At 42.2% G+C, this 12,560-nt stretch overlaps 1 protein-coding gene across 1 annotated transcript; it reads left to right on the forward strand.

Annotated features, from left to right (window-relative positions):
* Positions 1 to 1,469: 1,469 nt before the first annotated feature.
* On the forward strand, positions 1,470 to 2,446 carry LOC136472024 (putative germin-like protein 12-4). Its single transcript, XM_066469767.1, has 2 exons — positions 1,470 to 1,584; positions 1,741 to 2,446. The coding sequence occupies exons 1-2, from the start codon at positions 1,470 to 1,472 to the stop codon at positions 2,307 to 2,309; spliced, it is 684 nt and encodes a 227-aa protein (XP_066325864.1). The 3' UTR covers positions 2,310 to 2,446.
* Positions 2,447 to 12,560: the final 10,114 nt, after the last annotated feature.

The following is a 12,560-nucleotide window of genomic DNA, read 5'->3' on the forward strand; positions in this document are numbered from 1 at the left end:
TACGATCCTTGTTGGGACCCTCCTTCTTCACTCGGTACTCCATCACAATCTTCGTCTCATCACAACACTTGCCGCATGGAATGAGAGGGAGGCCCGGCCTAAGTCGCTTTGGAAACCCATGAGAGGCCGAGGACCCGGAAGCAGTTGCCATCTACTCTCTATACTCATTTTTTAATACACTATAAATTTCTCATTTTATAAACAAATAAAATTAAGAAACTATAAAATTATCTATATCTCTAAACAATGATATTTTTAATGGTCATTGTGTTCTCGTCTTTTATTGCGGCAAGTAAGTAATTCACATGATATTTCCGCAAATTAACAGAAGAATGGGAGTGTACACACATAACAATCGATTATCGTTTATATTTATATATATACTACATTTGTGTACGGTGATTGACAGACTACTGCGACGATATCGGGATGTGTGAATAAATAACCATCAGTACTAGTTGACCTTACTTACGTGATCATCTCGGCGAGCATTTCTCCACCGGACGGCACCATACTTGGCCACGGAAGAGCTCCGATTCTACGAGGAAGAGAACACGGTCTTCCACGACCGTTGCCACTCTCCCTCGTAGAATCAAAGCTCCTCCTTGATGTCCGTTACCGCTCGGTAGAGAACATGCTCGCCGAAATGAACACGGTCCGCTAGTTCAACTAGCTACTTTAACCTTCCTTCATGTAAATATGCAAGCTTGAAGTGATTTTGAGCTCAAATTGCTTACAAATGAAAAAAAACCACAATAAAGAACCATATATATATAGTGAACAAAATGGGATAAGACAATGATGAAACATGAGAGTATGAAGTTGGTAACATTTAGAACCGAAGAATCGACGGAGGAATCGAAGAAATCAATGGAGGAATCGAAGAATGGATGGAGAAAGAGCAAGAACACTGCTTAAATTTGAACTTAAGCTCTCGGGCGGGCTCGGGGAGGAAGAAGACGGCCAGCAGGATTTATAGCTCAAAAACATGTTTTAATAAATAACCATCCGTACTAGTTGACCTTGCTTACGTGATCATCTCGGCGAGCATTTCTCCACCGGACGGCACCGTACTTGGTCAAGGAAGAGCTCCGATTCTATGAGGAAGGGAACGCGGTCTTCCACGACCGTTGCCGCTCTCCCTCGTAGAATCAAAGCTCCTCCTTGATGTCCGTTACCGCTCGGCAGAGAACATGCTCAGGTTTGAAAAGTTGATAAGATAACTGTATTGTTTCATCAGCAGGTTCAAGCTGCCAGAGACTGTTTCTTCAGTTCTGCTGATAGGTTCAACTTAAGACTTATTCAGCCATTAATACGTACACGTCGCCACAAGCACTAGCTGTGGCAGGCTATATATTCTCACCATCCCCATGCCGAGAGCATCAACAAGAGAAAAACAAACACAACAAGCCAAGAAGCTCCATAGCTGAATTCTGAGAGCACAAACACAAAAGCAAGTGCAAAACCAAATGGCTGCCTCTACCTACTTCCTTATTGCTTTTCTAGCATTGGTCACTTCTCAAGCCATTGCTTCTGACCCTAGCCCGCTCCAGGACTTCTGTGTTGCCGACATACACTCTCCAGGTATGCATGCACTCACTTTAAATAATGCGCTATATTCTTGTAATAAATTACAGATCAAATTAGAAATATTTGTCAGAACAGACACTGTATTTTTATGTTTGTCCTAGTGATTTCTGATCGATGTGTACCTATTTTTCTTTGGCTTTGTATATGCAGTGAAGGTGAATGGATTTGTTTGCAAGGACTCCATGGCCGTGAGCGCAGATGACTTTTTCAAGGCAGCAAACCTTGACAAGCCTAGGGACACCATGAAAAGCAAGGTCGGATCCAATGTCACTTTGATCAATGTCATGAAGTTGCCTGGACTCAACACCCTGGGCATCTCGTTGGCTCGCATTGACTACGCACCACTAGGTCAGAATCCGCCACACACCCACCCACGTGCCACAGAGATTCTCACCGTGCTTGAAGGTACACTCTTTGTTGGATTTGTCACCTCCAACACAGACAATGGTAACAAGCTATTCGCCAAGGTTCTCAACAAGGGTGACGTGTTTGTATTCCCCCAAGGGCTCATCCACTTCCAATTCAATCCGGTCCATGACAAGCCAGCAGTCGCGATCGCGGCACTAAGTAGCCAGAACCCTGGGGTTATTACTATTGCCAACGCAGTCTTTGGATCAAAGCCACCAATCTCAGATGATGTCTTGGCCAAGGCCTTCCAGGTGCAAAAGGGGACAATTGACTGGCTTCAAGCTCAGTTCTGGGAGAACAACCACAACTAAATAAATCATGTTTGGGCATTGTATGAGTTCTGGAATAATTTGTATGGGAATATAGAGCTTTATTTGCACTTTACATACAGCTGTATGTATTTATTATTTCTATGCTACTACTTATAATAAAATAAATGGTCAGTATTTCTCTACTATAATTTTAATTGTGTCCCTGTTGCCACTCTACCACCATGACCTTAATAAAAAAAGTCACAAGTCACGTGTTTTTTCGTGCGAAACACGCGTGCTTCGTGGCCGCCGGCGCTCGGACCCACGACCTCAGGCTCTGCTCGTTTTCGTCCCCTAACCACTCTGCCCGTAAGACACTTGTGTCCATTTGGGATATTCGTCATCCCTCTTTTATGTTCATCTGGTTTTGAAATGAGTATTTGGGACCCTAAACAAATTCAAATGAAAAAGTTGTCAACAAAAAAAATTATAACTTTTGAGACCTACAACTTTGGTTTTGATCATTTCTCCATCCGAGGCAGTTTGAAGAATTTGAATTTCAAATATGAGAACATTCAAACGTAGTTTTCCTTGGATAAATGATTTTAAATCAAAACATTGTCTACTACAAAGTTGCATTACTTTTTGGGATCTACAACTTTTGTTTTGACCGTTTCTTCATCTGAGATCGTTCTCTACCACTACACACTCGCTTGTGACTATAGAGAATATGGATTCCTTTGGTATCAACTCTATACAATCTTGTGAATCAAATATTTCGGCATCAAAATTCGACTTTAAATAAAAAAGGTGTGATCTACCAAGTTGTATAACTTTTCGAGATCTACAACTTTTGTTTTGGTTGTTTCTCCATCTGACATCCTTGCCTACCACAACACACTCACTTGTAACTATACAATATGGATATATTCATTTGGTATTAGCTCTACACAATCACTCATCACTCATCACACATGAGCACATATCAACCATGCGTTCGAAATTTTACTACCAGGCATTGCCAATTGGTAACAGGCACTGGTGGTGGTTCTTTGTCCCTGGACCTGAATTTTTGTATCAACACAATTAATTGCGGTGGGGGCAGGGGCGCAGTCCCGGTGTTTTTTTTTTCCTTTTTTTATATATTTTGATTTAGACATCACAGCAGCAAAACACCAACATCAACACTGCCGGTTACTCGCTACTGGATCGAAATCTGGTGGTGATTGCTGATTTCGACCCAGCAGTGACTGCTGGTTATATGGGGTATAGTGAGCAGCCAAATGCTTGTTTGATCGATCCAAAAAAGGTCACTACGAGATGCAGCAGGACATTAATGAAGTGCAGATATCATCTGAAAGTCAGGGATTAGGTGAAAAAGCTATTCGCCAAGGTTCTCAACAAAGGTGATGTGTTTGTATTCCCCCAAGGGCTCATACACTTCCAATTCAACCCGATCCATGACAAGCCAGCTGTCGCAATAGCTGCACGAGCAGCCAGAACCCTGGGGCTATTACTATTGCCAACGCAGTCTTTGGATCAAAACCACTGATCTCAGATGATGTCTTGGACAAGGCTTTCCAGGTGCAAAAGGGAACAATTGATTGGCTCCAAGCACAATTCTGGGAGAACAACCACTATTAAGTAAATTGATACTCACTTCGTTGTACAAAGATAGGTTTATATGCATTTTGCATACTCCTGTGTGTATTTAGTTATGACGACATGCTACGGTCGAGATATAATACAATAAATGGGAAGTATTTGTAACCAATCACTGTTTTTGTGTCTCTGTTGCAAGCTATACCACCATGTTCTTTTTCGAATATTTGAACTGAATTACGTGAGGATCCTACAAAATTTATTGAATATTGTTTTTATATGATATGCTGTTACATAAACAATATTTCTGGACGGTATTTTGGAGACAAATATTGCAGGGAGACATCCAAATTACTAAGCTAAACTGAACTATCAACTGGTAGATCAGCTAAGATTAAATTAATCGACCCAGTAGGCCTAGGAGTCACACGACTGGTGTGTGTTCCACTAGATGCATATAATAACGGAAGTCAAATATCATAGGTGGTCACATCCAATTTGATCCAACAATGTAAAGACTAGTTAAGTTCACTTTACAAAAGTTCACACACACACCAAATGTCTAACAGTCGAAACACGGTAGTTTAAGGCACTATGCCAAAACAGCACAAATGAGACACCTTAACCGATGAAATGAAATTAAAACACGTCACTAACGTAAGATTAGTGATGCAGGTAAATGGAACATGTCACAAATTAGTTGTCTGTCATGGCCAAGCTGATAAGCATAATTAATATAGAGAGTAATTTTCTTTATTACAACTGATGACCGACAAATTCTGAAGAGATGCAAGGGCTATAGGACAGGGATGACCAAGGCAAAGGTTCCAGAGGGGGCATGCGGTGGCACCATAGTAGGAGATGACTAGGGGTGCAGGGGCTAGAGGGAAGGTGTAGAGGTCCCCACCGCTATTGCCATGAAGAATGATGTGACTGGTCTGCAGATACTTAACAGAGAAACCAAAGACATCAAATTCAATAAAAACACATCTGGGCGGTAGCACCGGGGTGCATCACCTAGGGAGGCCGTTGCGACTGGTGAAGGCCCAAATGATTCAGCATTGTGATGAGGTTAGCTTGATCCCAAGACGGTGCTCATGGAGAGAACTGTAGTGGCACTATGGCGGTGTTGGCTAGTGACGATGACCCAAGTAGACATAGTGCGGGCCGACGCCATGCCTTGACCCAACAGGACCCATGAAACGCCGCAGAGTCCAAACTGTTTAGATCCACTCTGCGCGCTACAACCATCCCACTTACGCTTTCGTCCTCGCTTCGCGTAAAAGGATTAACCCGGGGATGGTGGGATGGATTAACCCACCCAAAACAAACAAAGGTGGGCCTAAACCTGCCACAATATCTCATTAACATGCATATGCCCACTATGGGCCAAGTTCTAAACTGGGTCGGAGGTCACATACACCCCCACCTCTCAAAGGACCCGACATCCTCGTTGGCCCAACACAAACCCACAACCAGGGCAAACAATAACCAGGAATGTTCCCTCTTAGCACACGCAGCCGTGCGTCCAGTGCCGGCACATGTGCCATGCCGTGCACCCCGCAGGGCCTACAAGCACAATGAGCACCATGTCCACGCCCCTGAGCCGCATGCGCCCGTGGCTGCGAAGGTCAGCTTTGATAGCATTTGTAGTGCCCAAGAGTCCAAACGGCTCAAATCCACTCTGCACGCTGAGTAAACCACATCAACCACCATCCCACTTACGCTTTCGTTCTCGCTTCGCGTAAAAGAATTAACCCGGGGTTGGTGGGATTGACTCTAGAAGCCTTATATATTGGTCTAACCCACCCTAAACAACCAAGGTGGGACTAAACCCGCCACAATATCTCATCAACATGCACATGGCCACTATGGGCCAAATTCTAAACTGGGTCGGATGTCACAGACCAGTTTAGCTACCCGCTGGACGACCCATTTGTTGAAGGCCACCCAAGGATCGGGATGCATTGGGTTCCTGTTGCTCATGGCCCTCGTACTACTGGCCGCCGCCCTAGCGGGGGTTACCCTTATTAAGGCGGTTCTGGTGACCTTTCATATATATACATATATAGGGACATTATTTAAGGAGCATATTGTGTTACAAGTTATATGAAGAATGTGAATTAAACATATATAAATGTCTAATAATAACCTTGTGGGATCATGGTTATGCACGTCGGAGAGGCCCAAAACAATTCATTTTTATAAAATTTAATTTCGTCTTAGTTTACATCACTAAATCCAAATGCACCAGCACCTTATATGTGTATTAGCTAGTGACTGTGTCTAAATATTTACAGAATGGAATCCACTCGGATGTCGGAACCAATAATGGTGATGAAATGCAACAAATTAAGAAAACCCGTCAGACCATAAGCTAGTAAATTAAATATCAAGCAACAAAGTAAAGTTTGACAAGGAAAAAAATTGGTCTTTATTTTATATGAGTTCTCTTTTAAATCATGCATGCTAAACCATCCCTATACTTCACGTACGTATTAGTGTAAAGCTACTAAGAAGCAATCAAGTGCTTGATCTAGTAAAGCGTGTACGCACATGCTGGTTTGGTGTGGAACTGACTGATATTTTGCACAAGCAAAAAAAATTTCGGTGACCAAGTAAACATTGGAAACATTAATCTGCTATGACTCTTTCAAGTGGTCACGAATGGCAATATGGAGATTGTTGGATAGTTATAATTATATGAGGTGGAAAAAGTAATTAAAGATATTGTACGATGGTCATGCACTATCGCATTGTTGACTATTTCTATATTTTTTTTGTGACTTGACTCTTTCTATATACGTTTGTTAGCACAAGCATAGGTTGGTCAATGAACCACATTTCTTGTTTACGCAACTATCGCTGTCCACCATCAGCAACGCCCTTATACCTGTGCCTTGTCATCTGCGACAGGGGTAGAAATGGATGTTCAATTATTTTTTATTCAAATTCATATCCATTGATGAATCCTTCATTTTTGCGGTATACTTCCAAACATTTTAAAATTTGGATGACTATGTGATTAATCACTATAAATCTTCATTTTACGGTTACTTTCAAAAATTCAAAAATTTATTTTTAAAATGATAGTTCGCTTGAACCCAGCCACCCCAAAACACAGAAATGAAAAGAAAGAATACACTTTCTTTAATGCTGTGCTAGAAGCAAAGAGACCATGCACGGCGCTGAAGTTGTTAGTCGTATGGTGCGTCTGAAAATATTAAAAGCAAGGTAGGTTTGAAAAGTTGATAAGATAACTGTATTGTTCCATCAGCAGGTTCAAGCTGCCAGAGACTGTTTCTTCAGTTCTGCTGATAGGTTCAACTTAAGACTTATTCAGCCATTAATACGTACACGTCGCCACAAGCACAAGTTGTGGCAGGCTATCACTGCGCTAGATTTGCACATCACTGCCGGCATCATCACTGCCGGATTTGTGAGAACCGGCAGTGATGTACCTTCACTGCCGGTTATGAGCTTGAAAATGAAAAAAATGATTGGGGCTGGGCTAAAACCGGCAGTGAAGGACCACATCACTGCCGGTTTATGGCTTGAACCGGCAGTGTTTTGGCGAACACTCATCACTGCCGGTTTAAGCCAAGAGCCGACAGTGATTGTGCTTTATCACTGTCGGTTCTAGCTAAGAACCGACGGTGATAAGCCTACAACACAAAAGGCTGCAGCCGTCCTCTCCTTCCTCCTCTCTTCCATCCCGAGAACAGAGGCGCGCGTTTAGACCCTTCCCTCCATTGCTGCGGCTGCTCTTCACCATGAAGCTAGTGCTTGGATTTTGAAGAATGGCTTGACCTTTTTGCTTTAAGGTTAGTAACAAACATCCACTCATTTGATTTTGTTGCTTAATTAGCTTTATTTTGATGGCTACATTGCTTGATTCTCATTCTAGTTCTTTCTCCATTCTAGAGAGCACTTTTCCAATTAGACATTTGTGCAAGGCTCAAATTATGGTGAATCCATCATCCAAAAGGTTGGTGTCTATGAACACATTTAAATTCCTAGCTAATTATTCCAGGGTGGTCAAGATCATCATTGTTAGTATGTGATGCTATAATTAGTTCTTAGAAGTAGAGTAGAATAGTTGTTCTTCAATATTGTGCAATAATTGTTTTTACTACGATTTTCAATTTACAGGGCCGGGGCTACCAATTTTAATTTTTCAATAATTAGTGTACAATAATGTTTTCCAAAAATGGTACTTTCGAGCTACAATTGTTGTTCATGAAGCTCGATTTCTTATTAAATCTTTGTAATTACTATCTCAGTATTTTTTTTGTGCAGAGATGGATCGAGAATGGATGCATCTGTCCCGAACAGACAAGCGGTACATGCATGGCGTCAGCTAGTTTATCACCGATGCCAAAGCCCATGCTGGGAATGGGAACCCTGTCTTCTGCCCATGCAAAGATTGCAAGAATCATAGGAACTTTCATCAAATTGAGTCTATACGATCGCACTTGATTACCAGGGGGGTCATGCCAAACTATACGATATGGACTATGCATGGCGAGGGTGGTGTGAATGTTCTGCGGGAAAACAATGATGATGTGGACATGTCTGACATAGCCATCCACGATGCTGACGAGGAACCCGGTATCAACACGGAACCTATGGCCACAGTTAATAATGTGTTTAGGAACACGCTAGCTGACGACATCGAGGATAACGATGGCATTTCTCAACTGCTACGTAATGTAGAGACCGGATGTCTTAGTGAAAGACAGCTGCGAAAGCTAGAGAAAATGAGACAAGATGGCAAAACACCATTGTATAGGAATTGTCCAATGAGCAAATTAGAAGCCGACATGATGCTGTTAGAGTTCAAATCGACAAACAGATTGAGCAATAAAGGCTTTGATCAGTTGTTAGGTATAATAAGGAAAATGCTCCCAAAAAAAAATGAGTTGCCAGAAAAGACATACTTGGCCAACTAAATGATCTGCCCCATCAGCCTCGAGGTTAAAAAAATCCACGCTTGTTCCAATGAGTGCATATTGTACCATGGAGAAAAATACAAAGACTTGGACAAGTGTCCCAAGTGTGAAGCTCCACGGTACAAGGAAGGGCCGTCAGATGAGGGTACCAAGACCAGAGGAGGTCCTGTAAAGGTCGTTTGGTATTTCCCTATAGCTCCCCAGGTGCATAGGCTGTTTGCATGTGCAAAGTCAGCCAAGCTGTTGCGCTGGCATGGTGAAGAGCGTAAGAAAGATACAATGATGAGGCACCCCGCCGATGGGCATGACTAGAGGACTGTCAATACTATGTTCTATAAGGACATCGGTGGAGAGGTAAGGCACCTTTGGTTTGCTTTGAGCACAGATGGGATGAATCCTTTCGACCAGGTTAGAAGCAATCATAGCACCTGGCCAGGGACGCTCTGTATATACAACCTTCCACCTTGGGTCTGTATGAAGCGGTCGTACATCCAGATGCCACTACTGATCCAAGGGCCAAGATAGCCTGGGAATGACATCGATGTGTTTCTGGAACCAGTGATCGATGAACTAGTGGAGATGTTTGAAAAGGGTGTGCCGGATGTTTGGGACGAGTACAAAAGGAAGATGTCACGATCAAGGGAGTACTTATCGCTACAATCACCAACCTGCCAGGTCGAGGTTCGTTGTCCGGAGAGAAGACAAAAGCCTATACTGGATGTGTCGAGTGCTTGGACGACACCAATGCGGTAAATCTGCCAAATAACTCAAAGATAGTTTATATGGGACACCGTAGGTTCCCACCTAAGGATCACCCTTACCGTAGGAATATAAAAGATTTCAATGGTACTATTGAGAAACGCTTAGCTCCAAAATATCAGGACGGGCCTGCGATACTTCGAGAACTCAACAAACTAGAGGTTGTCCTTGGGAAGGGGACAATGCAGTAGCAGCGCCTGATGGGAGCGTTTAGAATAAAAAATTGGTTTTCTGGAAACTACCTTACTGGGCATTTCTGAGTGTACGCCACTGTCTTGATCCTATGCACATCACTAAAAATGTGTGCACTAACACTCTTAACACCTTGATGGACACCGGGGGACATCGAAGGATTCACTAGCCACACGCCTGGACATGCAACACTTGGGAATCAGGAAGGAGCTGCATCCCGTGGAGCTAGAGAATGGCCAGTTCAAACTTTCGATTGCGTCATGGACATTGAAGAAGGAACAAAAGCGTGCGCTTATTTCTTTCTTCAATGAACTCAAAGTCCCGACGGGCTACTGTGCGAACCCGAAGAGGCTAGTGAACATGAGAGAACTCAAGTTCAACTATGGCCCTATGAAGGCCCATGACTGTCATGTCATTATGACTCAGCTGCTCCCTGTTGCCCTGCATGGTATCCTCGCCCCAAAGGTCCGCGCCCCAATCATAAAGCTTTGCTCGTTCTTCAACGCGATCTCAAAAAAGGTCATTGATGTGTCCACGCTAGAGCAGCTACAGCGGGACATAGCCGAAACTCTCGTTAGGCTTGAGATGCATTTCCCGCCAACTTACTTTGATATCTCATTGCATCTGCTCATTCATCTTGTTGACCAAATTAGAGCCCTTGGCCCAATGTACCTGCATCAGATGTTTCCTTTCGAAAGATTGATGAAAGTTTTTAGGAGGTATGTTAGGAACAGATTTAGGCCAGAAGGGGGCATGGTTGAAGGATGGTCAACGGAGGAGGCCATTGAGTTCTGCACATATTATCTAGACATCAAAAGGGTCGGAGTTCCAGAATCAATAATTATGCAGACGTTGTATCAATAATTCGTACTGAATATTTAATTTATATTTTATGCGCATCTCTACAATTTAATTATTGACTATGTAATCAAATATTAAGATGATGTTCACAAACACTATTATTTGATAATTATAGACCATTAATTAATTATCATAGAATTAAATAATCAAGACACAAATTTTTGTGTTATTTTAGAATATAAACTAACTGCATTATTTCTATTAATAAATAAATAAAGAAAAGCAATCTAAGCAAACTTCCTATCCTAGCTCAGTAGTCAAGGCCGCGCACTCTGTACTGTGAGACCCGCGCTCGAATCTCAGGCAGGCCAAACTTTTTTTGATTTTGCATTTATTATTTAGTAGTGCATTACGATGGGATAAAAGAAAAAATAAAACCATTCTAACCGAACTCCCTATCCTAACTCAGCGGTTAAGGCCGCGCACTCACGACCCCACGACCCACGCTCGAATCTCAGGCGGGCCAAACTTTTTTATATTTTTTACAAAAAGGCTGCGATGGCAGGCTCCAAACCGACAGTGTTTTTATTTTATTTTTTTACTAAAAGATGGGTGTAGGGCCCTTCACTGCCGGTTTTGGTTTTAAAACCGGCAGTGATAGCTTCTATCATAGTCGGTTGCTCAAATCGACACAGAAGGCCTAATTTACTGTCGGTTTTTAAACTAAAACCGACAGTGATGTGTAGATGCTTCTCACATGCCAACAGTGCTCCCATGACCACAACAGTTGGAACACTGCTCCCACCTACCCCGACAACTTTAGTTCAGAAATAAAAATGTACCACAACTGCTAGCCCCTATAAAATGGCACTCAAACAGGAGCTAGTCTCTCCATGCATGTTGGTTTCAGCCAGGCCTTATCAGCCATGATACAATATTTTTCTCTCATAACAAACCACAGATATCGTTATGCATCGTAGTCCACCAAAATGGCACACACATGAGGTACTAGAAGAATGCTACTAAAGATAGAGCAACGCCAAAGATTGGAGATGCCATGAGGTTCACAGAGCCATCCACTGTGGTGCACTCTGGACTGTATGTCCAGAGAGACCTGGTGTGCTCTGGGCAATTTCCTGCCCCGGAGCGGCATTGGTTCATCGGTGCGGTGCCGAGCTGAATCCGATGTGCTCTGGTCTGTACCGAGAAAAAGGCCATGTACTGTAGAGGCATGGATTCATCGATGCCACCTTATCATCTCCAACTGGTATAGCTCGTAGACCACCTCGGTGCTGTTGTTTGACCCTAGTTGGTGCTAGAAGAATGCTACTGAGGTGGTTAAATTATAATATGTTGATACACATTGATGGTAACATTGACCTGTACGCAAATAGGTCTTTGTTATCGTATATGGAATTTTAGTGTAAGGTCTTTGTTATCGTATATGTAACTTATTTCTAATTTTTTTTGTAATTTTTTGATGTATTTCATTACTATCTAAAAAAATATATCATCGTTGTTAAAACTTTCCCACTATAGTATCTAAATAAATATATCCTTTACATATGTTGCACCTTCACTGTCGGTTCTATTTAGAAACCGGCAGTGATAGTCACCTTCACTATCGGTTCTATTTAAAAACTGGCAGTGATGTCCATGCCCCCCTATATAAAACAAATTGTTGGCCACATACATCGATCCCACCCACCCATGAACTCTCTCAGTCTCATTTCTCACGTTTCACTCTCACTTCTCAAGACATCCACTCTCTCTCTAAGTAATTTGGTCATGGCTCCTGCATTTTTTAATGGTATTAATATGTTGTCTTCTCCAATATTCTATCTATATTCATTTGATCTATATTTATATTCATGTTTCTTTGCATTCTACATTTATATATATTCTTATTCCTTGCATTCGATCTATATTTAATTATGTTGCCACATTTTACTTGGAAGAATTTTTTTGTGCATATATTTTATGTTCATATTTTTTTTGCATTTTA

The sequence above is a fragment of the Miscanthus floridulus genome, chromosome 8 (assembly GCF_019320115.1).
Source record: "Miscanthus floridulus cultivar M001 chromosome 8, ASM1932011v1, whole genome shotgun sequence".
Taxonomy (NCBI): domain Eukaryota; kingdom Viridiplantae; phylum Streptophyta; class Magnoliopsida; order Poales; family Poaceae; genus Miscanthus; species Miscanthus floridulus.